Source organism: Callospermophilus lateralis, chromosome 11, assembly GCF_048772815.1.
Source record: "Callospermophilus lateralis isolate mCalLat2 chromosome 11, mCalLat2.hap1, whole genome shotgun sequence".
NCBI classification, from domain to species: Eukaryota; Metazoa; Chordata; class Mammalia; order Rodentia; family Sciuridae; genus Callospermophilus; species Callospermophilus lateralis.
In genome coordinates, this window is record NC_135315.1 from 20,210,836 (window position 1) to 20,237,730 (window position 26,895).

General features: G+C 53.7%; 1 protein-coding gene across 1 annotated transcript in view; it reads left to right on the forward strand.

Moving 5' to 3' along the window:
* Positions 1–18,099: 18,099 nt before the first annotated feature.
* Positions 18,100–26,895, forward strand: part of Znf385c (zinc finger protein 385C) — a 34,868-nt gene continuing 26,072 nt past the window's right edge. Inside the window, exons 1-2 of the mRNA XM_076869766.2 lie at positions 18,100–18,169; positions 25,855–26,106. Coding sequence (XP_076725881.1) covers positions 25,857–26,106 — 250 coding nt within the window. The 5' untranslated portion in view covers positions 18,100–18,169; positions 25,855–25,856. The remainder of the gene's footprint in view (positions 18,170–25,854; positions 26,107–26,895) is intronic.

The window sequence follows — 26,895 nt, forward strand, 5'->3', positions numbered from 1 at the left end:
GAATCCAGGGGTGCTTTACTACTAAGCCACTTCCCCAGCCCTTTTTTATATTTTAGAGACAGAGTTTTGCTTAGTTGCTTAGGTCTTCACTAAGTTGCTGAGGCTGGCTTTGAACTCAAGATCCTCCTGCCTCAGCATCCCAAGCTGCTAAGAATCCAGGTGGGCACCACTGCTCCCAGCCATGTGTGGTTTTTTTTTTTTTAAAGAGAATTTTAATATTTTTTAATTTTCGGTGGACACAACATCTTTGTATGTGGTGCTGAGGATCGAACCTGGGCCGCACGCACTCCAGGCAAGCGCGCTACCGCTTGAGCCACATCCCCAGCCCCATGTGTGGTATTTTAAATTAACTTGGTTGAGGTATAATAGATAGGAAACAAACTGCATATATTTAGAATATGCAATTTTCTGTTTTAACATGTATATCCCTCTACAATCAAGATATGAATATAGCTGGGCATGGTGGTGCTTGAATGTAATCCCAGTGACTTGGGAGACTGAGACAGGAGGATCACAAGTTGGAGGTCAGCCTCATCGAACTGAATGAGAACCTGTTTCAAAAAAATTAAAAGGGTTTGCGATGTTGCTCAGTGATAAATCATCCCTGGGTTAGACCCCATTGCCAAAAAAACAAACTGAACATAGCTATCACCCTCAAAGTGTCCTCATTCCCCATTATAATGCTTCCTCCTACCCCTCCTCACACACACGGATCTGCTTGTTGGTAATTTTTAATGTTAAAAAGTCCTTTAATGGGTATCTCATAGACTCATTCAGAACAGCATCAATTATCTAAATTTAAGGGCCTCGGGGTATAGGTCAATGGTGGAGCACTTGCCTAGCACGTGAAAGGCCCTGAGTTCGATCCCCAGCTTTGGGGTGAAGGGGAGACATAAAACAGTCTCAAGTCAAGGCCTATCAAGTATGTGAGGCCTTCCTCCTCCTCTAACCCCCTAACAGATTTAACCCTAATACCCACTTCCTCTCTTAATCCTCAGGTCATCTTCCCCCTGACTGGGGAAAGGTAGAGATCCAGGATGTAAGAGGTGGGCTCGGGTAATTATGGGGGTGGGGACAATTACAAAGACCTAAATTTTTTTGTTCTCATTTTAATAAGAAAAAAAAAGGCAAGATCTAGGTTGATTCTTCAGGGAAAGGGCTATTTCTGTAGTAAGAGGCCCAGCAGGCAGGAGTCACCTTCAGAGGAAGGGAGGAGACTAGAGCAGAGATGTGACAGCAGGATGATGGTCCTTCCTGCCATCTAACCTGATTCCCTCCTGCTTCTTCCTTGGTCTTGCCTCAGATGGAAAATAATGCACTCTTCCTCTCCTAACATTTTTTTTTTTTTTTTCTGATCGAGGACTGAAATTTCAGTCCCAGTCTTTTGGGCCTCCATCCACTCCAGAGAGTGTACCTGTCTTTCCCAGGGCCCCTCTTCCTCCCTTCTGTTCCAACTCTGCCTCCTGGGTCCCTTCTGCCCATCCGCTCCCCACTGTGCCTTGAGTTATTATCCCCTGCCAGCAACGTGCCTTTTACAGGTCAATAAAATTAGCGACTGGGGGCAGAGGGAGGGGGGCAGGGGCAGCGGGGTGCTAAGCTCAGTGGCCTTGAATGTGGCTGGACTCACGAAGTCCGGACGCCTGTCATTCCAGGGCTAAACAGTGACAGCTGAGCGACCTGCGCTGGTGTTGGGGGGGGGGGCGGGTTGTGTTGCAGAGGCAGAGATGCGTGAGGATAAAGATGATCTGGGCACCTAACTGCCCTCTCAGTGGCCTAAGTCCCCATACAGCTGACCCCTGGATGGGGAGCCTACCTTTAGAGGAGGTGTCCCATCTCCCACCCACCCTGCAGGAAAACTTCCTAGAGTTCAGATGGGGCAGACTCGGGCAAGGAGAGGTGTCCAGTCTCCCTACATCATGGGAGGGGTCTTCATAGGGCGTCGCTGGGGCTCCAGGGCATCTGGAAGACGCTGCCTGACAGGGATTTCATGGGGTCCTCAGGATCCATGTGACCCAGCTCCTCGGTTCTCAGAAGAACCGGAGCTCCTGGCCCTCCCCAGCGGCCCGGACGCGCCCCCTTCCTCCCCACCTGAAAGTGTCGGCCCACTCCACCCGGCGGAGACGGGGGTGGGGCTGAGCCGACCCTCCTCGCCCCGCCCCAACCGCCACGCCCCCAACCTGGCCACGCCCCCTCCCGCCGGCCCGAAGCCGCGGCGCTCTGAGCGAGGCGAGAGCAGGTGGCCGCTGCGGGCTGCGTCTCTGCCCCTCAGGTAAGACCGCGACGCGGGCTGGTCCACGCCGAGGACCTCGAGGGCAGCACGGGAGAAAAAGGCAGCTCCTTCCACCTGCCCCGTGCTCTCGTCTCGAACCTGGGGGACCTCAAGGGACAAGTGAGGACATCCCTGTCTGGGCTTAGTGCTCGGACAGTGAGCATCTGTTGGGTGCTAGTGAACTCTGAGGAAGTTTGAGGGTCCCGGCTAGATCTCCTGGTGCAGCGGGGGGCTCGGAGGGATTGAGAAAGGACTAAGCTCGGCATTGGGCACCCCAGTTTTCTGGAAGAGAACAGGTTATGGGGAGGGGGTGACTGTAGAGCTCCGGAGTGAGCAACCTTGTTGACCCAGGGTGCCCGGTGCCTCATCCATGCTCAACCTCTTCCCCTGCGGTAGAGAGTGAGGGGTGACCAGGCAGGGTCTGTTCTGTGGGTAAGTGAGGTAGGAGCCACTGCACAGCTGAGCTGGGGCCTCGGTTTTCTTGTGAGCCCCAGGACACCTGTATCATTTATTTACATCTGCGTACAGATGTGTGTGTGAGAGAGAGGTGAACCCAGAGAGCCTGGCCTGGGATACGACTAAGTGGCCATCTACCAGAACCAGGCAGTGGACTCAATCACAGATGGGGGCCTTATTGCAAACAGGGTGTGCATCTGCACCCCCACTATTGAGATTTGGGCTTTTGGAAAAGGATCCTGCCTCCCAGGACCTCAAAGAAAGCTTCCTGGAAGAGGAGAGCCCAGGCTGACAGCTTGGATAGACACAAAGGAGAGGCAAACTTTGGGTCTGGATGAAGGGTTGGGGTAAAGCCAAGAGTCCTGGATTGCAGAACAGAGCAGAGGCAGTGCTGCTATCTGGTTCCAGGTGGGACCCCAGGGACCCTCTAGAGAACATCACAGCCTTTGGACAAAAACAGATCACAATTGGGAGAAAGGGGCTTCCATGTCTGTCTAGATTCCTCCATTTATTGTCTCCTCCCACACAAACCATCATTGTTAGGAAGTTCTTCCTCCTATCTGACCTTCATCCTTTCTGCTTTGGTGTCAATCCCTTGCTACTAAGAGGTAGTGTGCTATAGTGGAAAAAGTAGAGGTTGGAGGATTCATTAAAGTTGAGTCCTATTGCCTTTACCTACTGTGACCTTGGACAAGTTACTTAACCTTCGAGTTTGCTTCTTCACCTGTAAAATGGGGATAATAATAGAATTCACCTCATAGGGTGGTTGCAGGGATTAAAGGAGAATACGCATGTAAAATGCTTAGCACGGTGCCTGGCGCCTGGTGAGGCTCAACAAGTGTCCCCTCATGTGTAGGACAGCAAAGCCGATCTGCAGGGGGTGGGGTGGGGTGGGGTGGAAATTTTTTTCTAAAGTTTGGCCAGAGGAGAATGATGGCCTTCATCATTACCCCCACTAGCCCCTGCCCCCTGCTGGTGTCTGGATCTCTGGCCATGTCTGGGCTACCTAGGGCCCCTCACCTCCTTGCTTAGTCACTCTGTTTGTGTCGCCTTTCATCTCCAGGGTGGGGAGAGGGCCCGGCCAGGGCAGGGACCAATAAGCAGCAGGAGCCCACTTGGGGTCGCACCTCAGTGGAACAAGCTCTGGCCTGGAGACCCAACTTGAGAAAAAGTGCCCAGTTGGCACTATCTCCCCACTCTCCCTGCCTCCAGAAATCCAAAAGTTGGGATCAAGCCGCACTAAATTTTTCCAGGAAGATAAATAATACGAGTGACTGAAAGTCCTGCCTGGGGATTGTCCAAGCTGCCCTCCAATGGAAAGACAGCTTCAGTCCCTGGCCGGAGCCCAGGGAAGGCTGGGTCCAGTAGCACCCTTAAACCTGGTGAAGGGAGGAGGTGCCCATGCCCTAGGCTGGACGCTTTCAAGGGCTCCACTCCAGTAAGGAGGCCCCAGGGTCCAGGAGTTGAATGTGTCTCAGGACTCCGCTCTCCAGACCTGCGGCTTGGGAGGGCTCTGCTGAGATGCTTCCGCTGGATCCCAGTCTGAGCCACTGTTCTCTGAATCCGTTCTCCTGAGGGCAGGTCGTGCCCCTAGAGAGTGCACCTGTAGGCCTGAGGGACAGATGAAAGGGTGGCTGATTGCAGGTGTGAATGGCACTAGGACGCAAGGCTGGGTGTCTCGTCCATGCATGGAAGTCCCTGGCTGCACAGAAAGGACCTGGCAGTGGGACCTGGCAGCGGGTAGGGAGTGGCTGGGGCTAGAGGGAGAGAAGAGCTCTCTTTACACCACAGTGTCATTCTGGAGCATAACTCCTAAGTGGCAGAGCAATCTGAATTTGAACTTGTTCTTCCAGGTTGTTAGGAAGGTACATTGGTTCTCTTGCCCCAGGCCCTGCAAATGTTGTAGGTGGCATGACCAGGTCGGTCTATGACCACAAATGCCATTTAGTTAATTCCCTCCCTGCTCTCCCTGTCCCCCAGTATAGTACTGCCCCTCTAAAAGTGGGCTTGGGACAAGCTCACTTAGACCAGAAAGGAGTTTGAAGGTGAAATGAAGATTGTCAGTTGTCACCAACAAGCAGTTCCCCCTTGGGCCTCCTGACCTCATTCTCTACCCCAAAATTGGGACAATTTATAAAAATGTCCTGTGATGCTTGGGTGGGAAAGGATGGGGAGGAGCAGTGGCTTGTCTCCAGAGGATGGCGAAGGGGCGGCCCTCACTGGCCCCAAAGAGTGAGGAGGGAGCCGAGGAGGGCTGCAGCAGTAGGAGGACAGGGGACACCAGGCTGGACACCACCATTCCTGCTGCCCTCCCAGAGGAACTGCACCCACAGCCAGAGGAGGGCCGTGCACCTTTAATGTGGGTTCTCAAGAGTTTGGATCTTGGGCTTTGGGGGCCAGCTGGCTGGGCAGCAGGGGTCATCCCTGGCGGGAACGAATGGCATGTTGATCCCAACTGGAGTTGAGTGCCCTGTGGCACCTGACGTGCCGTCTGTTCAGAAGACAGAGTCACGCTGCCTCTTTTGTGGCCGTCTCTGCTCACTCATTGATTTTGATTGGGCTGTTTGGGGACCAACCTGCCACCTTGGCCTCATTAGCTCTATGAGATGCTCAGTGTTACCAGACGCACACACACTCACCTCGGCCCGCGTGCCCACCTACACTGACTCACAGTCACCTACTCCAAACTCCACTTCAAGTGCCATCTCCGACTTTCCCTTGTCACACACAGTGTGCAGACCCCCAGGCCCTCCACACAGTCTGACTCTCCCTTATCAGTGACTTTTCATTCACCTCGGGTGACCCGCTAGCTCCAGTGGCTAAGGGTTGGCTTACTTGAGGGTGGCTGGGGGCCAGACGCCTGCAGTGATTCAGCTGGGGACAGGAGGCTGCGGCACCGCCCTCCTGGGACTCCCCCCAAGTCCCACGAGGCCTGCTCTTCAGCACTTGAGCTCCCCCAATCTCCCAGGAACGCCTGCAGGTCCCGAAGCTCTCGGTCTGTTTGTTCTTGTGAGCCTCTTCCTGCCTCAATCTGTGTGTCTGTCCCTGCCCCTTGTCCGTCCTTCTGTCCTGGCTCCTCTACCTGTCCTCTTCTCTCCTCTTCCTGTCTTTTTCTGTGTGTCTCTCTTATTCTCTCTCCCTCTTGCTTTTTCTCTTCCTCACATGTTTTCCGTCTTTCTGTCTCTCTGTCAGTCTCTCTCACACATACTTTTTCACATTCAGTCTCTAGTTCTTTCCATCTTTAACTCCCCATCTCGGCCTCTGAGCCAGCATCTGCATTTGGTGGAGCGTCTTGCTGGCTTGAGGAGTCCCAGGGGAACCGGACAGCCAGGTGTCTCTGGGTTGCAGAAGAAGGTGGCAAAGTATCCCGGGGGCTGTTGTCACTTCCTGGCCCTTCCACCTCCAGCAACAGGCAGGAGGGGATTGCCCTGCAGGGGCAGATGTTGGCTCCTCTGCTGAGAACTTGGGGACTCTGGCTTCAGACAATGAAATGTTCTTCAGAGACAAGGCTCACGGCATAGGCCTGGGAGCAGAGCTGAGCGTTCAGAGTGACCAGCAGAGAGTTCCTTGTCTGTCTAGTTGACCTGATTGACCTTGTGCTGATGGAAGGATGTTGGGACTGGGAGTCTCCCTCAGAAGAGGCGTTGACCAAAGTGGGGCTGAATCGACACTTTTTTCTTTTTCCTCGAAACAGCCAAACTCAACCCACCCACCCCAGGCCCCAGCTTCCTGCTCCAAACCACCAGTGCGCTCCCACCCTGTTCCAACATTTCCGCCAAGTGCCCTGGGCCAGGGGGGGCCTGTTTAAACAGCCTCCTGCCCTCTCCCAGCCTCCCTTTCTCCTCTGGCCTCTCCAGTCGCTGCTGCGTGGCTTCTCGCACAGGACCTGCTGTGTTGGCTGGTTTGTTTATTTGACTAACGTTTCCTTGGGTGGGGTGAGGCCTGACTCCACAGACCCTTCTCCCTACTCCAGAGGCCCAGGCAAGAGGCCAGGCCCAGCTGCAGCCTGCGCCCACTGTCCATGTCGCCCTCCCCCGGACCCCCAGTTCATTTCCCTGATCTCAGCTCTGCCCATCCCCACCTCAGATGCCAGCCCACTCCCTCCCCTGCCTCAAGCTGAACACTTCGGCCTCAGAGGGAAGGCTGGTGGGACCTCTGGGAGGGGACAGGAAATACCAGGAGAAGGTGCTGGAACAGTTGGAATCGGAACCCTGGGGTTTTCTAGGGGTTCCCAGAGAGGGAAGTGTGGGGTGTGGCCTTCAGAATTCCAGAGAAGGCTGCCCACCTGCCTGTGCTCCCTCATTGGCCAAGCTGCAACAGTGATGACCAGAACCCTCCAGTGGCTTGGACCCATGTCCCCAGTCATCTCCCTGGAACTCCCGGCTCTCCTCATCCCTTGGACGCCTATGGAATTTGGCCCATAGACAGAACTGCCTTGTCCCATCCTAGGGGCACCTACAAAGGTGACAGTCCTCTTTGCAGATGACAACCAAAGCTCAGAGGACGAAGCATTATGCCTAGACTGGATCTTCCATCAGAACCTGGCCTTGACCCCCAAACTCCAGACCCCCCTAAGCCACAGCTCCTCCCCAGCAAGGCCTGCAACTGCCCGTGGGAACAGGGGAGCCACAGACTGCAGCCACCTGCGGCTCTCCTGAGCCTCCCTTCCCCCACGGCACCTCCCGCCTCACACACCTGCCTTCGGTCTCCTGGTCCCTGTGTCTGGGCTGGGAAGGGAGTGCAGAGGCAGGTAGCATTCCTGTGACCTCATTCTGCGACTTGCTGTCCTAGTTACCAGCTTCCTGAGGGGAGAGAAGCTTATAGAGATGACTTTAACCATCTGGGTGCTAATTTGGAATGCGACCGTCCCTAGGTTGAGGCTAGGGACAGCTATTCCGGGTCTGCAAGATGAGGTGTGGGGGTAGAGAGGCCAGAGGGGGGATCAGGAAGTTTCCCCAAATAGCCTGGCCAGCAGCCAAATTTGGGAGCCAGGCCCCAGGGGGAGTGGCCCAGCTGGGGGGCAGCTGGCCAGTTGGCACATGAAAGTGGCCCTTGGGATGTTGGGCACAGGGCTCACATGAAGCAGCGCTGTTTTGTCTCCTTTTACTCCTCTCCCGATAAAATGAGTGTCCCTAGAACTTGGTGTCACAACTAAAGCCATGTGTCTCCACCCTGTTTTTCCTCTCTCCCAGAGTCCCAGAAACCCCAACCCACTCCCTTGTTCCTCACCCCAGGAACATGGACTAATTCAACAAATGTTTATTGAGCACCTACTAGGTATCACTTGCTAACTTCTGCCCTGGGGATTGAATGAGGAATAAGACAGGGTGAATAAGAGAAAAGAAGAAGCCAGGTGTGATAGTGCATACCTGTAATGCCAGCTGGTCGGGAGGCTGAGGCAGGAGGATTACCAGTTCAAAGACAGCCTCAGCAAAAGTGAGGGACTAAGCAATTCAGTGAGACCCTGTCTCTAAATAAAATACAAAATAGGGCTGGGGATGTGGCTCAGTAATTAAGTGCCCCTGGGTTCAATCCCTGATGGTACCAAAAGAGAGAGAGAAAGAGAGAGAGAGAGAGAGAGAGAGAAAGCAGGGAAGAAAATCTACTTTAGCACTGAAGGAAGGCCTCTCATAGAGGGGATATTTCAGCACCAGCCAAGAGAAGCAGGAGAAAGGACTCGGTAGGAAAATGGCCCACAAGGCAGAAAGAACTGGCTTTTGAGAGCTTGCTGGCTCCAGGGACAGAAAGAGCCCCAGTGTGACCGGGGTATCCTCAGCAAGGTGGGGAGTCATACGAAAATAGATTGGAGAAACATAGAATATTTTGACCTGGACATTTTGACCCCAAGAATGTTTTGAATGCAAACATTTAAAACCAAAACATGCTAACACTGAAGACGTTGGGGTGGGGGGAAGGTGTTTTCCACTTTGAACGCTATTCATCCAACTTCATTCCTTGATCTGATTTTTCCATTTTCCCCCTGTGATACAGTTAAACAGATTTCCATGTTTTTCATTCCATTTTAATTTCACCAAAACTAATTTTTTTTTTTTTATCAGCATCAATTCCTTATATAGTTTGCTGCCAGAATTAGATTCATCCATCAGTTTGGGAGTTACAGGCTCTGGACACGAACGAGGCTGTGCCATTATGTGATTGAATGGGTAACCCCCTCCACTTTTGGAAGATTTAAATTAAAAAAATAGATATATTTGTGGTCAAGATTTGATGCTTCTGTCTGTTTTAGTCAATGATGAGTTTCCTTGCATGCAAGAAAGTTCTAGTGGTTGTCAGTGCTACTTCTACCAGTAATATATTTAGTGGCAAGTAGTATTTATATCCCAGTTAATCTGTGGGAGGAACCCAGTGGAAGGGGCAGCTGGGAGAGAAGGGTTTGAGGGAGGCTGGTGAAGCTAGATCTTCCAGGCTAGGGAAGGGGCGTTCCCAAGGTGGAGGAGACACTGTTGGAGCATTTAGGCAGATGAATGACATGATTGGATTTTTTTTTTTTTTTCGGTTTTGTTTTTTCCTTGCTGTGCTGGGGATGGACCTGGGGTCTTGTACTAGGCGAGTGTTCTACCACTGAGCTATATCCCCAGCCCAGATTTGGCTTTTTAAAAGCCTCCTTCAGCCAGGTGCAGTGGAGCACATTTATAATCCCAGCGGCTCCAGAGGCTGAGGCAGGAGGATCACCAGTTCAAAACCAGCCTCAGCCTTAAGCAATGTAGTGAGACCCTGTCTTAAAATAAAGAATTAAAGAGGAGGGCTAGGGATGTGGCTCAGTGGTTAAGTGCTCCTGGGCTCAATCCCTAGTATCCCCCCCCCCAAAAAAAAATAGTCCTTCAGGCTATGTGACGAACTCTGGCAGGAAGAGGAGGTAAAGCGTTGGAGAAAGGGAGACCAGGTGAGGAGACTACTCCCCACCCCCATTCAGGTGGTAAAGACAAGAATTGAGGAAAGATTTGGAGAGTAGAAAGGACAGTACAGTCCCTGTCCCATTCCCCAGAGTCCCCACACAGCCCTCCCCACAGAACCAGAGAGACCCTGGGTCTTCCCCACACCCCTTCCCCGTAGTATAAAGGCAGCTCCAAGCCTCTGACGCCCCAGAATCTGGCCCCCACAGTTTGCACAGGGTAGACACCAAGAGCTGAGGCGGCCTCCCTGGGACTCCCTCCCCAGCTCCCCCCTGGCTAAACATGGCTGCTGCCAAGGAGCTGGGAAGCCCTCCTGAGGTTGCGGTGGGGGACAGGAAGGGATGGGGTGGGCCCTCCAACCCACCCACCCAGAGTCACGTGGCTGGAGCCGCTGGGCAGCCACAGACCTGGCGGAGAAACAGACCCAGACACAGGGTGCTTGTCCCACTGTGGCTCCGAGCTCGGGGTGTGACCCTGGGCAGGAGTACAAAGGGGCCTCTGTTGATGTGGGGCATGGAGCCCACCTGGGCCAGGCTAGGCATCTGAGCAGAGAGGGAGGTGGCCTCGGGTGCTGGAAGGGAGAAGGCTTGAAGGGACACAGACCTGAGGTTTGGAGTGTCTTCTGGGGCAAGTCACTTCTTGATGCTCACCTTGCTCACCTATAACAGATATCTGAATCCCACGTGGTCAGGACCCTCACATGGTGATCACTATGTGCCTATTTGCTAAAAGCGTTATTGACTCATTGAAGCCGAATAACAACCCACTCAGTGAGGTACTATTTAATCCTTATTTGACAGATGGGGAAACTGAGGCACAGGGGTGGTCAAAGGCAGACAACTAGGAAGTAGCCGAGGTAGGATTCGAGCCCAGGTGTATGGCCCACCACCCTGCTTCTGGGAAGGGATGGACATCTCTTAGATCAGGCACCTGAAGTGCATGGAGGGGTCCTCGGTCTTCACAGAGATGGAGGGGCACTTCCAGGATGACCTGGCCATAACTGTACCTTGTCTCCTGTGCCTGGGTTAGACCCTTAGGGCAGAGCAAGGGGGCAGCAGAAGGGAGACAGTCCGACTCCCCAGGAGGAATCCCAGGACCAGAGCCCCAAGGCAGGTGGTGGAGCCGGGATCACGAATGGCAGGTCACAACCCGACCGCTCTTGGTCCAATTGTGGAAACCATGTGGAGGCTGGGACATTCCTTTAACAAGGATGGTTCGTAATCTGTGAGGCACCAGCTGGGTGCCCTGTGCTATGGACAAACCAGCTCTGCCCCCTGGCACCCAGGGTCCAGCCAGACACCAAGTACAAGGCCCAAGCTCGGGGCCCAGACATGCTCCCCTAAATGCATCTCTACATCGTCTGCCCTTCAGAATCATCGGGATGCTTGCTGAACTCTGAGCTGGAGGCCCTGGAACCCAGCAGAGCAAGCCACAAGTTCCCCAGTGGCCCAGTGTGTACTCGGAAGCCTGCCGGGCGTGACGGTCTCACCCTCAGCCTCACATCAGAATCACCTCAGCACCATTTAAATGTCCTGATGCTCAGGACGCACCCAACCCAAGCCCGTCAGAACCCTTGGGACTCAGGCCTCAGAAGTTGCCCGAGCTGCCCAGGTGTTTCCACTAGTGACCATAGCAGGGACCCCCAGGCAGGCCTGCCCCTCCATCAGCCAGATCTGGGTTGAACTGTCCCCTCCACAGAGGCCTGCCTGACCACCGGTCTTCAAGCCCGACGTTTATTGAGCAAATGCATTGAGCTCCTGCTCCTGCTCTGTGTCAAGCACCGAGGGCGACGCTATCCCTATAGGACCTCCCAGTTGTCCCCACAGCCCCACGAGGCACTGACTGTTGGGCCCGTTTAACAGACGGAGAGGGAAATGACTTGCTCCCAGCCTGACGGCTCCACAGCCCAGGTTCTGTCCTTTGTGGAGGCTTAGAGCAGCTCTGCTGGGGAGCCTCTGGGGACTGTGGGGAGGGCCTGGGGCACAGGACGTGTTGACACAGCCCTTCCTCTTGGAACCCCTCAGCGGGTTGGAAAGGCCCCTTCTTCCTGCTCTGCTGTGTGCTGAGGCCCTCGCGCTGATCGAAAGGAGGTGCCTTGATGTGGTCAGAGCTGCTCCCTGGCCAACAAGGTGGGCCACGGCCACCCCACGTCCCCCTGCAACGGGCATGGAGGCCTCCCCTCCTTCCTGCCCCCGGGACCGAGTCTCAGGGTCATGCTCAGCCTCCCACCTCCCTCCTTAGTGGGTTAGGTGGTTTTTCACTCTGAGGGAGAGAAAAGGACCCAAGGCCCAGTGGTGGGGACGGGGAGGGTCCTGCTGGACAAACTAATTAAATAAAAAGCTTCAGGAAATGAAGGGTGGGTCAGGGAGGTCTTAATTTCTGCAGGGTTGATACTGGCAGCTTGTCAGGGCCTCTGCAGGCATCTTCTAAATGCAGCTCTTTAGGTAAGAGGGGAGGTAGCCAAGGTCCAATGAGGACCCCCAGGACCCTCAGCCTCCACCTTCCTTTCCAGGGGGCAATATGAGGAAGTCCTCTCGGTAAGCTGACCACCTCCTAGACTGCTGCTGGAAGAGGTTGCCCCTGCTGTTAGACACCCCTATTCCCAGCTTTGTTTCTTCCAGGTCTGGTTCTCCTGCCCCTAGGAGGCAGCTCTACCAAGCTGGAATAAGGTTCAGATAATTTCCATTGCGTTGGCACAAACACAAATTGGGTGCAACTCTGGACTGGCAAAGAGTGAGGCTAGCTGGCAGCTTTGGGAGGCAAGATGAAGGGCAAGAGGGGAGGGGCCTGGACATTACAACGGGCACCTGAGGTTGGGTGAGGGGATCTGGATTGAGTTTTCGGCATTTGATCCAGATCAACTTGTCTTCCTTTTCCTTTTTCTCCCCCATTGGTTTCCAATGTGCAGCTGTGAGGAAGTTCTTTCTGCAGTCTGATCCCTTCTGCTGTAATTAATGATTTCATCCCTCATGTAGCAAGGGGTATTTTGCAGTTTGCAGGATATTTTTTACATGTTATCTTACTTAATTTTCTCAGATGTCAGCCTTGGATCAGGGAAGTTATTATTAGGTCTTGTTGTTATTATTACCCCACTTTACAGGTTGAAAAACAACAAAAAAAACAGAGAGGGGCCGAGTCTGCCCGATTCCAGAGTATGCCTGTTCCTCCAAATTATACCGGCAGACACATTTATCCCACTCCCCTGCAGCCTCCCCTTCCATCTCACCCCAATTCAAAAGCTGCTGGGACCTGGAGAGGTCATCTGGTCCATCCCCCTGCCTCTGGCTGTGCCCATGGGAGCCTCCTGGGTCCTGGATCTGTAAACCCTCTGGCTGTGGCCAGGAGAGGGGGTGGTGGGGAAGTCAGGGAGTGAGGGTGTCAGCTGCTGGGCCTCTTTTTTGAGCAAAGCCTTTGAAAGTTTAATGTGCTAATCTCTCCTGATTACTGCACACCCAGGACCTCCAGCTCCGGCCTCCAGCTCGTCCAAGAACCCATTACACTCCTCACTTGAGGAGCAGGTGGAGGGCGCTGGACTGGGACCTCCGCCCCACCCTCCGCCCCTCCCAACCAGGAGGTCCCAACCCTTCCCTTTGACATCGGGACATTTAATATTCTAGAAAGGTGCTTCTGAGGAGTCTGGTTGGGAGTCTGCTGGGACCCCGGGAGGTCATCCTGTCGTCCCACCCAGAAACCAAGGTGGGTTGCTGCGGTCTCGACATTCACCTCTGCCTAGAAGCAAACCAATTAGCACCGTGTCTGATTCTGTGTTCCCAGCGCCTGTCTTGTTATTGGGGATTTATGTCCTGGTCACCGTGAAGGACAGACAAGCGTCCGGGTTTCCATTGGGGGCAGCCTAGCCAGTGATGGCAGGAGGTGGTGCCCGTCTTGCTTGGGGCAGGATGGGGATTTGATTTCAGGGGGATTTGCAACCAGTGGGGAGCCGCCCTGGCCACATGGTGGCTCTGGGCTATTTTAGGAGGCAAAGGATGGGGGAGGGGAGGGGTGGCCTTGTTCAAGTCAGGATTGAATCTGCCCTTTCAGTGGGAGCAGAAAGGACCCAGGATGCACGGGGTGGAGCAGGCTGGCCCACGGCTGGGGCTTCTCCCACCTTCTTGGAACCCAGAATTAACACTGCATATCCTGACCCCAGTCTAGGCTCTCAGCAGATTGGAGAAACTGCTGGCGGGACAGGAGACCACGCTCCTCACCTGAACCCTGGTTACCCGGGGCCCTTGGTGTTATTATTAAGAACAGTCACTGGAACCATCTCATATCCCTTTGCAGAATAAGTTATATTTATTGAGCCCTCAGGGGAATCCCCTGGAGCAGGGAAAAGGAGCCGCGGCTCCCTTTCTGCATGGGCCCCTTCCAAGTTTGGCTAATGTTGGTTACATAAGTCTGTCCACCTCTTTGAGCCTCAGTGGCCCTGCGTCCAAAGCGGGGACCAGAAACACCTAATTAGTGACACCCATGTTACTTGGTCACCTATGATGTTGGGCGTTCCACAGGCATGATCTCACATCACCCTTTACAATGTATTAAAGGTTTTACAGATAAGGAAACTGAAGTTCAGAGTGGGGAAGTAACCTGCCCAAACTCACACAGCCAGAGCAAGTCACCTGATCCATTTTCTTTCACACCTGTAGTTGAGCTGCTTTGTTCCTCAAATCCAGCCATGTGGATTGGTTTCCCTCTGGGTGCCGGGCACTGACTTGGGGCTGGGGATTCATACATAGACAGAAGAGGGGAAGAGGAGATAAGGGGATGAGACTGGGCATTGGTAAGAACTGGACTAGCCAAACTGGAGACTCAGGGGTTTTATTTAGACTCTGGGTCATTCTCTGACCAGAGGAGGGCAGTAACTGGAAAGGGAGTGTGGGGACTGAACCTAGGCAAGGTAGAGGTTTTCTTCCTCCTCACCCTACCTTTATGGGGGAAAAATCACTAGGCATACTGTGATGAGGCCTTTGGGGGCACCTTGGCATAGAGGAAAGAGCTGAGACTTTGACCCCAATCAGATGAGTTTCAAATCCCAGCTCCACCTCCCTAGCTGTGTGACTTGGACAGGTAAATTAACCTCTCAGAGCTTCTCTGTCTGCATCTGCAAAATGTGGAGAGTCCTGGTGATCTTTCGGTGGTATCAGGAGGATAAAACGAGTTGATAAAGGTGTGAGAAAGGTCTGGAACACAAATAGCACTGTTTTTTTTTTTGTGTGTGTGTGTGTGTGCGGAGGGTTGGTGTTTAGGGCTGTGTTATCCTAGGTATCTAGGTGAAGCCATGTCTTTGTGGGTGGCCCTAAGCTGGCACCTGTGGTCATGCCGAGTGATTTCAACAGGCTGGGCAGAACAGAGAGCCAGCTGCATACACATAAGTTCTGGTGCTTACAGATTGAGAAATCACTGTGGGCTGGGGCTGTCGCTCAGTATTCGTCCTGTGGCAGAACCCCTCCTTCGGGAAGCCTTCTGGGATGTGGCTCCCTCTCTTGTAAAGTTGCCTAGCATGTGGGAGGCCCTGGGTTCCATCCCCAGCACTGAAAAAAAAAAAAAAAAGAAGAAGAAGAAGAAGGAAGAAAAAGAAAAGAAGAAGGGGAGAGAATAAAATGGAGGAAGGAAGGGGGAAAGAAAGAAGAAAGAAAAAATAAACTCCAAGGGAGCGGGGCATGGTGCACACACCTGGAATCCCAGTGACTCTGACTTGGGAGGCTGAAGCAGGAAGATCGCAAGTTCGAGGTCAGCCTCAGCAAATCAGTGAGTCCCTGAGCAACTTAGGGAGACCCTGTCTCAAAATAACAAGAGCTGGGGATGTGGCTCTGTGGTTAAGCACCCCTAGGTTCCATCCCCAGTACCAAAACCCTGGGGAGCTGGATTACCCAAAGTTTCACAGACCCTCAGCTCAGTGTGGAGTTAATTCAAGTCTGCAGAAGAAGTTAAGGGGCGGCAGCATCAATAGAGGACTGGGTGGAGGCCCGAGGAGGTGCTGGTCTGTTCTCAGGAGGACAGGGAAAGCCGGAATAAGTTCAGAGGGGTGTGGCTGGGGTAACGAAGAACTTGGAAACCATCCACTCCACCAAGCTCTATTAAGTTGATAACTCGGGTCAGGTACTGCGCAGAAAGGAAAGTCCCAGAATGACCCTGGTTGGGGGGAGGGGCTCAGTGTCCTGGAGCGGCTGATGCAGGGTTTGGGGGAGACAGTTGACCTGGTGATAAATGCAGGAAATAAATGGTCCCAGGGCTGGGATGGTAGCTCAGTGGTTAGAGCGCTTGCCTAGCATGGGTGAGGCACTGGGTTTGATTCTCAGCACCACATATAAATAAATGAAATGAAGGTCCATCAACAACTAAAAAACATTTTAGAATAAATAGTCCCTAACCCATTCAAGATGCCCCGGGAGAATATGGGTAGCCACCTCTTTGAAAACTTCCTGGAGGAGGAGGCTGGGTCACACTACTGAGGGAGATGGGTCTCTTTAGCTGGGAGAGGAGAACTCTCTGGAAGAAGCTGGCAGCCATGCGGCCTGACTGTGAAGGTGGAGTGCACCTTTCCTGTCACCAGGGAGTATATCTAAGATCCCTGGGTGGGCATTATTGGAAGACAGATTCCACCCCCTCCAGGAAGGTATCGGTTAATAGTGCAATGACCCTCTCTGGTGAGCTGGTGAGCTCCTTGTCATGGGCATGTTCAAACAGAGACCGGAGACTCAGGGCTGCTACAAAAGGGACAGGGTGACCTCTAAGATCCCTTCCAAGTCCGAGCAACTGCAATTCTCCATTGACAGACACTGGGTGTGGACAGTAAGCAGTGTAGATCAAGTTCAAGGATGAGGGACCGTGGGGTGGCCAGTACACAGGGTACAGACCGTGGTTGTCATGACCAACCTGGATTTACTTTTGTTGAAAAAACTTTCTGGCAACTGTTTTATTGAGACATAGTTCGTGTACCACACAACTCACCCATTTAAAGTGTTCAGTCTTGGGCTGAGGCTGTAGCTCAGTGGCAGAGCGCTTGCCTAGCATGCATTCGATCCTCAGTACCATAGTAAATAAATAAAGAAAGAAAGGCATTCTGTCCATCTACAACTACAAAAAAGAAATTAAAAAAAAATGAAATAAAAGTGTTCAGTCTTTAAAATGGAAATGAATTCATTCATTCATTCACCCCACAACTGTTTATTGAGCATCTGCTAGGCATGCATCAAGCTGTGTGCTGGTGTTTTGGAGGAAATAAAGGCCCTGACCTCGGGGGCAAGACAGGTAAATGTCCAAAGGAGAGAAATGCAACCTGGGAGCTGGACTCAGAGGGAAATATGCAGGGTGCTGAGATGAAGCACGATGGAGCAGAGAAAGGGGGGCCTGGGGAGGGAACACCTGAGCTGAGGTCTGAGTTTCCAGGAGCAGCTCTGTGAAGGTCAAGGGTGTGTTCCAGGCTGAGGGAACAGCCAGGGCAAAGGCCCTGAGGCAGGCTGAGCCCTGTGTAGAGGACCAGGAAGACTTGCTGGGAGTGGGTGGCAGCTCAGTGCCCTACTCCTGTGGTCAAGGCATGGAGGATGCTTCCACCTGGGACTTGTCTCTGGTCGCCTCTCCACCCCGGCCTGACCTAAGAACAAGGATGGTTGAGCAGCACGTGGGTCTCTCTGGATTCCAGGGTCCTTTCTCTGCCTTTTACTCTCTTACTCATCATTTCCCTAATATGGAAGGTGGCAGGACTCTTGGGTCATGCCACCAGCCCTGCCTCCTGCCCTCTCTGGTTGCCTTCATGCCCCTGTGTGCACGTGGGACCCTGGGTGCTGATTCTGTAAGGGAATCAGAAATGACCCTCAGCCACCCATACTGAAATCTCCCCAGCAGGCTTTCCTGCTGTCCCCTGACCCCAGGGCCCCTTCCTAGGAGCAGACTGGAGACTCCCATTTGGTGCTCACTTATCTTGTGACTTTGGACCAGCTACTTTCATGTTTTCCTTTCCTGGTCTGTGAAATGCCTACCAAACCGCTTCGGGCAGAATGGTTTTGAGGATTGAGTGCATGGCTCCTGTCACCTTTTAGGTGCTTCATGAATGTCACCTTCCTCCTTTTCCTCCCCAAATTTACCCCCCCACACACACACACATCCCCGGCAAAAGAAAAAAAAAAAAAGAGGGACCAGGCCCTGGTGAGCCAGAGGGAGGGCGGGTACTCACCCGTGGGCCCTTCTCCCCTGCCGAGCCCCTCGGCGCCCCTCTTCCCCGCCGCTCTCCTGGCCCGGGCTGGGGCGGCGGCTCCTGGCACCTGCTCTGCCGCCCGGGGGCGGGCTCGGAAGACGCTCGGCTTCCTCGGGACGAGCCGGGCCGGGGACGGGCCAGCCGCGCACCTCCACATGTCCCGGGTGGCCGCGGGCGGACGGCGGGGTGCAGCCGGCTCGCGTCGGGAGCGCTGCTCAGGCGGGAGCCCGCGCCGGACTCGGACCCGCGCTCCTGGCTCCGCATCCCCCGCCGACGCGCTGCCGGGACTGAGCCGGCGGGAGCGGACGCGCCGCGTGGTCCCCCGTAGATGGTTAGGTAGGTTTGGGGACAGCGGCGAGGCTCCTAGCCCACCTTGCTTGGGGTGGCTGGGTGGGGACAAAACAGCAACTTAACCAAAACTAAAGTCGGGAAGAGGACCCCAAAGGGTGATGACAGCAAGATGGACTTCAGCTCCCGCTCCGCCGGGGGTCCCCAGCCTCCTCTCCTGGGGGTCCCCGGCCTCCTCTCCCCCCAACACCCTTCCCTGGAGACGGGCTTCACCAGATAACCCCCGTGGTTTCCCTCAGGAGTTGTGAGTCCAACTGTCCACCCGCCCCCAGGAGCCCCGGGATGGAATAAATGGAAGGGTGGGGGAGGGGAGAGCTAATAACTTAGAGTGCGAGGAACTCACCGGCCCCACCCCCACCTGCTCATCACAGGCGTCGGAGGCCTGATTCCCCCGACACCCCTGAGCTGAATACCCCATCTTCAGCCAAGAGGCAGAGGGGTCATTCCTGTGGCTGCCCTGCCCACATCACTGCTCCTAAACAGTCCTAGGACCGCCCAACCCTCCGCCCATGCTACCAGGACTCCCTGGCTGGTGGGGTTATCATGGGGTTTGGGGATGCTGCTCTTCTTGGTCCTATAGGGAGGTGGTCTGGAAGAGCAGGCAGTGTATCAGGCAGAGCTGTGCCAGGATCCTGGCCCCTGGTGTGCCTAGGAAGGGCCTGGGTCTCCTGCATGCTGAGAGTTAGCAGGACAACAAGTTGGGTTTCCTAGGCTTTGCCTGGCAGCAGAAGGAAGAAAGGGGGTATGGAGGCTACTCCTCCCTCTCTCCTCCCTCATCTCCTTAGAGGCAGATGCTCTAGTTTACCACTGAGAGACACAGGTTAGATAGCAAGAAGAACTTCCTGAGGGTGGATCTTCTTCAGGAGGAGTCTCACTGGCCAGGAGAGACAGCCCTATCTTTGGGGGCGTCAGGAGGAAATAAAGCTCTCTGGAGCACCCAAACAACAGGGCATGAGGACAGCAGAACAGGGAGAGGAAGTGACAGAGGACGTGACTTCCCCACGCTCCCTCACCTCCTAAGCCCTCTCTCTCTTCCTGGGAGCCAGCGTGGACTTTCAGGGCCTCAGCCAGCTCACTCCCAAATCCTCTGCACCCAGAAATCCCAAGGGAGGTGACAGGTTTCCTCGGTTACTACTCTAGATAGGAAGACAGACATGGCTGCCTTGATTTTGTCCCATGGAACCCTGCACCGGTTCCCTGGTGCCTGGTGAGCTATTGTCCCCTCTCAGTCCTCCTGTTCTGGCAAAGCAGGACTGTGTGGGCTGGGGGCCCGCCCACAAGGCTGACTCTATACAGGCCATCCCACTCCTCTAGGTGGGAATCCATGGCTCCTCTGGGGGTCTCAGGGTGTGATTGTGGGTGACCCCAGTTTCCTGGGCCCAGGATGGTCAGGGCGACTGTCATGTATGTCATGTACCAAAAAAAAAATGGTTTTCCTTTCTTTTTCCTGGGAAAGTGTCAGCCCTGGGAGGAGGCGAGGGAGGGGGAGGGTAGAGAGGCCAGAATGCTCAGTAGTGACCCCTCTGGGACACTAAGGGGGCATCCAGGCTCAGGAAGGCTCACTTTCTGCTAGGATAGGAAAAAACAAGGCTTCTCGGGGTCAGTGGGGAGGGGCTGGGTCCCCGTACTCCTGGCCTGTGACCCCATGAGTGACTTGGGTGGGGCTGCCAGGGTCCTTACCCCGTCCCTGCATCCGAACAGGGAGACCTGACCCTATTCGCTTGCCAAACCTCAGCTGCCTCATTTGGAGGGCCTCGCGGGCTGTTCTGAGGATGAACAGAGATGGTGTTTCTACAGCCCTGCGGGGTGATGGGCGCTTGCCACCCAGCGGAGCTTTTCCCAGTCTGGGCCTTCCCGTGGCTAGGGAAGGCTCCCGAGGCTTGGCCTCCAGCCCTTTCACCTGAGAGGCAGCTGCTGTGTTGCCACCACAACTCTGCAGGCAAAGGACCCAGGAGATTAGCTTAGTCCAGCCCTCTCTCTTTTAAGACGGGGGAACCAAAGCCCAGATGGGCAGGGACTGGCCCAAGGTTGGCCAGCCAGCCAGGCTCCCTGCTCAGAGCCAGGGAGGGCAGGAGGGTGGCTACTGGCAGAGGTGGGGGAAAATGCCAGAGTGTAATTGGGCTCATTAAGGGTTTGCTGAGAGAGCCTTCATGCCCTGCCAAAGTCTGGGGAGAGGCCTAGAACCTTCCTCTCCAGTGACTCCTTTAGGAGAAACAGTATTTTCCTGAGGACCCCCTCCCCAGGCTGCTGTGGAGACAACTGGTGCTCCATGCTTTGAGGCCTCCAAAGACCTTTCCCATCCCATCTTCTTTGGATGAACAGGCAGTGACTGAGGACCCCTCTGAAATCCAGGCCCTGAAGTGCCTTGGTCACCAGTCAGAAGTGGTGAAGATGGAACCCCGGGGGCCCTCCTGAGGGCTCTCTCCACCCACTGCCCCCAGTTCTACACGGGGTCACAGGCAGACAGAGGCTGCCCACCTCTTGTGTGAGCCAGGCTTCTAGGGGGTGGCTGGCTGCACAGCCTCAGCCTACCTCTCAGGGAAGGTGGCAAGCAGATTTATCCCCCTTCCTGTGTAAATCCCAGACAGAGAGGTTGGTGGGTCCATGCATGCTCTTTTTCTCTGTTCTCACTTTATGCTTCCTTCCTGCCTGTTTGGCTCTGGCCCTACCTGTTTCCTCCCAGGTATGGCACCTGACACCAGGGCCAAATGGGAGCTGCACAGGCCTGAGCCTCCTAGGATCCTCGCTCTGAGTCTGCAGCCCCTGCCCCCAACCCAGCAGTAGTTCCAATCAGGGCTTGGTGGGCTCTAGGGAGTGGTGGGGGTAGTGCAGTGGTTAAGGCCTCTGAGTCAGACAAGTATAAGTCGAGGTCCAGCCCAAGATGTCACTGCCTGCCCGCTCTGATCTGTGGAGTGACAGGTTGATAACAGTGACCATCTCCCGCTGTTGTTGTGAGGCCCTATGTAGGGGCTGGGGGTGTACTCAGTGGGAGAGGGCTTGCCTACCACGTGCGAGGCCCTGGGCTCAATTCCCGGTACCACAAAATATTAATTGATTAGTTAATTAATTAAAATCAAAGAGCTTCTATGGGTGAGGCAGCAGGCACACAGAAAGCCCTCAGTAAGTGTAGTGGTTATTACAAAGAAAAGGTAGCCTAGGCAGCTGAGGGATGGAGAGGCAGGGAAGCTTCTAGAATCAGCTCTTGCACTGTCTTTCCATTTCTCCTTGAAGCAACTCCATGCCCTGTTCTGGGACTTGATTTACTCATCTGTTAAAAGGAGGGTGGACTAGGCCTTTCCAGTCCAAGTGGAGATCACGCTAGGGTGAGTCATGCTGGTGCTGAGTAGGGCCTGGGAGGGGTGCTGACCTACCCGTGTTCATGGAGCCATTTTACAGGCCACCATTCGTGTTTTCTGAGTGGGAGCCCTGAATCCTAGGAGCAGGCTAGCTCCTGAGGGGACAGCTGGGAAGGCTAGGTCATGCAGGACAGGCCACAGCAGGCCCAGAAGCCTGGCTGGGGGGACACTATTAGCCCAGAATCCAGGCAGTCCTGGGAGCCCAGAGGCTGTATGTCATGGAGGTTTAATCAGCAGTGTGGCAGATATTTGTCTGCCCTCTTGGGCCATGTCCCCAGCGTGCCTGTCATAAATTGCACTGAGATTTCAAAATCTCCCTCTCCCTTTGCTGGCGGCCGGCAGCTCTCCTTGGCACCTCCAGGAGAGCCTCATTTCTCTGGGGCCTCCTGGCTCTTGACACCTGGGCCACTCCCCGCTCCCCCCCCCCCCCAGTCCCTAACATTAGCACCTGGGCCCTCCTTCCTGCCTCTTCTTCCTGCTGAGAGGGTGCTACTGGCAGGCTCCTGGAGGAGGCAGAAGAATAGTTATGAGGACTGCCATCTAGGGGTGAAAGGATGCCAAGTGCAGGTGGTGGAGACCTTTGCACACAGGGAGGGGAATGACCTCCAACCTGCCTCTTCTATGGAAAGACCTGTAACACGGACCCCTGATGTGGCTATGGGGGGAAGCCTAGTTGCCTCTTGAGTATGGAGAAATGGGGTGGCCTTGGACAGGGTCTCCACCTCCCATCTTCCCTGTAGTTGCTCTCTGCGCCACCTGGAAGCTATTCCTGGTACTGCAGCCTGACCACACTGCCCTTCAGCAGGGAAGGGACCCTCAAATCACCAGGCACCTATGACCACTCAGACTTGCAGGCTGTATTAGTTTGCTAGAGCTGCCGTAACAAAATAAAACAAATTGGGGAGAACTCAGGAGAATTTTGTTCACACTTCTGGATGCCAGAAGTCCAAGATCAAGATGTATGGGCAAGGTTTGTTTCTTCTTTTTTTGGTACCAGGGATTGAACCCAGGGGTGCTTAACCACTGAGCCACATCCCCAGCCCCTTTTTTATATTTTTTTATTTAGAGACAGGGTCTTGATGAGTTCCTTAGGGCCTCACTAAGTTGCTGAGTTTGACCTTGAACTCACAATCCTCCTGCCTCACTCAACCTCCCTGAGCCACTGGGATTTCAAGCGTGAGCCACCAAGCCTTTCAAAGTTGGTTCCTTCTAAGGGTTGTAAAGAAGAATCTGTTCCATACCTCACCCCTAGCTTCTCGGGGGGTGGCTGGTGATCTTTGGTGTGTTCGGCTTGTCAATGCTTACTGGATCTCTGCCTTCATCTTCCCGTCTCCCTGCTTCCGTGTATATATGACACCACTCACATGTACTGGATTTGGGGCTTGCCCTATATCAAGATGATTGCAGATTGCATCTTAACTCATGGCATCTGCAACATCCCTGTGTCCAAATGGCCACATTCTGTAGTTCTGAGGGTGAGGATTGCAACATATTGAATCAGGGGTGGGGACACAATTCAACCTAAAAGACACATGAGTCTCAGACATTCAGTGACAGCCTTAAACCATAGTATGGACACAATGACACCCACGCTGTGACAAAGCTACAGTGTAACATGTACACAGAGTGAGTCATACAGATTCATTTATTTTAACAAACTCTGGGGAACAGAGATATTTACAGTGACTCAAGTACAATCATGACAGACACACAGGGTAATGTACAAGGTAACCCATTCACAGGCTGCAAGACATGGATACTCTACGGATTGTTAATAGCTGATTTTTTTTTTTTTTTTTTTTTTTTTTTGGTACCAGGAATTGAACCCAGGGGCACTTAACTATTGAGCCACATCCCCATCCCTTTTTATATTTTGTTTAGAGACAGGGTCTCACTAAGTTGCTTAGGACCCCACTAAGTTGTTTAGGACATAACTAAGTTGCTGAGGCTGGCCTTGAACTTGCAATCCTCCTGCCTCAGCCTCTGAGCAGCTGGAATTAAAGGCATGTCCCACTGTGCCCGGCTTAGTAGCTGACTTTTGCAGGATGCTGAGAAGCATTTTACATAGATCAACTCATCTAATCCCCACAATGTATGTATAATTTAAGGTCTGTTACTTATCACCCCGTTTTTCCAGATGTGCAGATAGAAGAAATGAGCTCAGTTTGCACAGCCAGTAAGTGCCTGAGCTGAGATTCAAACCCAGGTGTGGATCAGCATAGAGCTCTGACTCTACCACTGTGCCCCTCTGCTCTGTCTATGTGCAACTCCCATGAACATAATGATGGGCACATGTTACGTGGGCCACTGCCCACAAAAACTCTGAGTGGTTGACTGAGACCTAGGGATGGGGGCATCCAGGGACTGCTGGTGGGGTTTTGGCTGTGGTTTTGGGAAATAATTTTCCTTGTTCAGATGTGGGCTCCACCACTAGATGTGTGGTCTCACAAGAGCATTATGGCATCACATGACTGGTCTTCTGGGCAGGGTGAACATGGGCCTGAGGACACAGGAAATGCCACTAGGGAGAAACATTAATTTGCTCTGGCTGCCTTAGCAAAGTACCACAGACTCTGTGGCTCAAACGACAGAAATTTATTTTCCCACAGTCTGGAAGTTCAAGGTCTGAGATCAAGGTGTCCTCAGGATGGGTTTTTTTTTCAAAGGCCTCTCCTTGGCTTGCAGATGGTCTCCTTCTCCCTTCATAAGATATTCACTCTGTAACTGTATCCAAATTCCCTCTTATAAGGACGCCTGTCATGTTGGGTTAGGGCCCACCCATAGGACATAATTTTAGCTTAATTTAACTTCATCTCTTCTTTAAAGACTCCATTTTAGCCAGGTGCAATGGCACACGCCTGTAATCCCAGCGGCTCGGGAGGCTCAGGCTGGGGGATGACAAGTTCAAAGCCAGCCTCAGCAAAAGCAAAATGCTAAGCAACTCAGTAAGACCTTGTCTCTAAATAAAATTCAAACTAGAGCTGGGGATGTGGCTCAGTGGCCGACTACCCCTGAGTTCAATCCCTGGTATAAAAAAAAAAAAAAAGACTCGATCTTAGCTGGATTTGGTGACATATGTCTGTAACCTAGCAATTTGGGAGGCTGAGGAAGGAGTGTTGCAACTTAGAGAGACCCTGCCTCAGAATAAAAAATTAAAAGAGCTGGAGATGTAGCTCACTGAATTCAATCCCCAGTACCACACACACACACACACACACACACACACACAACACACACACACAACACGGACCCTCTGTCCAGATACAGTCACATTCTGAGGTACTGGGGGTTAGTGCTTCAACATAGGAATCTTTTTTTTTTTTTTTTTTTTTTTTTTGGCGGGGAGCAGGGGACACGATTCAGCCCATAACAGAAGAGCTCAATCATGCTTCATGCCTGAGCCTCGGGGTTGCCCCAGTCTGAGGGAGAGAGAGAGAGAGAGAGAGAGAGACAGGACCTGCCCTCAGGAAGGCCCTCCTCTGAAGCATAGACAGGAAGTATAAGCACAGATTCAGGAAGTGGAAGATGAACATGTTTCAGTCTGAGAACAGGAGCTGGGCAGCCACTGATTAGAAATGGTTAGAGTCAGGCAAGTCTCTAAGAAGTAAGGTGGAAAGAAGAGACTGTCTGGAAGTTGGGACCTGGAGGGGTGACCTGAGGGTCCAGGTTGGCCACGTCTGTGCTGCATTCAGCAGACTCAGTCAGCTGGGCCCAGGTCTCTACCCAGAATACCAGCTGTTGCCTCAGCCTGAGTGGCCAGGACAGCAGGGAGCATCTGGATCCATGTGGGGCAGGGATTGGGATGGCTTCACACACTGTCACCATTTGTGAATGTCACCCTGCTGGGCGCAGGGCACAGGAAGGTTGGGTTTCTGGCCAGAGGCTGCTGTGTCTACAGTAAGCGCCACATGTCACAGGATTGTCAGCGCCCGCCGCAGGGCTGAGAACAGGACTCTAGGTTCCCAAAATATGACTCCACTGGCCTTGCTGCTATGTCCCCAGTGCCCACCTTGTCTCAAGACCTGAGTCTCCCTCTCTGAAGTTTGCTCTGTGGTCTTGCGTGGTTTGGGTGTCTCAGCCTCCCCGTGTGTAGGCGTGTCTCACATCCTTCCCCAAATTCCTGTGTTCTGAGCTTCTTTTCTTGAAATAGACCTCATTATGTTGGCTTTTGCCATTCTTGGTTTGGGGGAGGTCTCTGAAAACTGGGGATTCACCTGGGACACCCGACTCGGGCATCCCCTGGTTGAGGCTGTGTTCCCTCTCTACGTTCACAAACGTTCAGTCTTCATTGATTTATCCCCCTCTCTCTCTGCCCAGGTATGAAGCGGCCATTGAGCCCATCTCCCCTGGGTGAGAAGGAGCCCCCAACATCTGGATCTACTGAGTGCCCCCCTCGGCCCCCAGAACCACCGAAGCCCAAGCGGGAGAGAAAACGGCCGTCGTACACGCTCTGTGATGTCTGCAACATCCAGCTGAACTCTGCAGCCCAGGCCCAGGTGCACTGTGGGGGGCGGGCCCACCAGAGGCGGCTGCGGCAGCTCAGCTTGGGGAAGACCCCCTCGGGGCCAGGTCAGTCAAGGGGCACTGCTCCCACACACTTGCTTTGGGTCCTCCCCGGGTGATCTGTCTGGACCCTGCTGAGGGCCTCTGGGTCTGGTGTCTCCCTCTGTGGGGTCTTAGGCTCTGTGGCTCCCCCCGATGGCATTGAGTTCTGCTGTGATCAAGACAACCCTTCTTCAGGATCTCTCAGTATGTGAGGGTCTTTAGGCCTTCTCTTGAAGTGGTTTTGGTCCTGGGGACTCTCCTGGGGGGTCTTAATCTCTAAGTAGCATTTCTCCAGTCTGGACCCTACAGGGAGTCCCAGGCTCCTGCCCTGGTTTCTGAAGATCAGGGGCAGCAAGATGCACAGCACTTCAACTGAGGCTCAGGGAGGCCCGTCTTCCCTTGGCTGCCAGACTCCTGGCCAGGATTTCCACCTCTCCCTGGCTGGGGTGATTCTGCAGAGGTTTGGCTCTGCACTGGAGGGGCAGCTGGCTCAAGGCAGCTTTCTGGGGGAAATGGGTGAGTGCATCCATGAGGGTGATGCTGGCTGACAGGCACACAGGCCATGGGCACAGTAAGAATGTGGGCTGCTGACCGGCAGGGAAACAGATTCACAAGCAGGCCCAGTGTGCAGAGGTGGGAGACATCCTTAGCCCTGGACCTGGGGTGGCTGGGGAAACCCACTTGCCGCCCAGCTTGGTAGCTTAGCCAGAGTTACACTGGACTCAGACACCTTGAGAGCTGCCTGTTGTTTAAGTGACACGATGTCCCCCTTCCACACAGAGAGTATCCTGGGGCTGGAGACCCATAAGACCT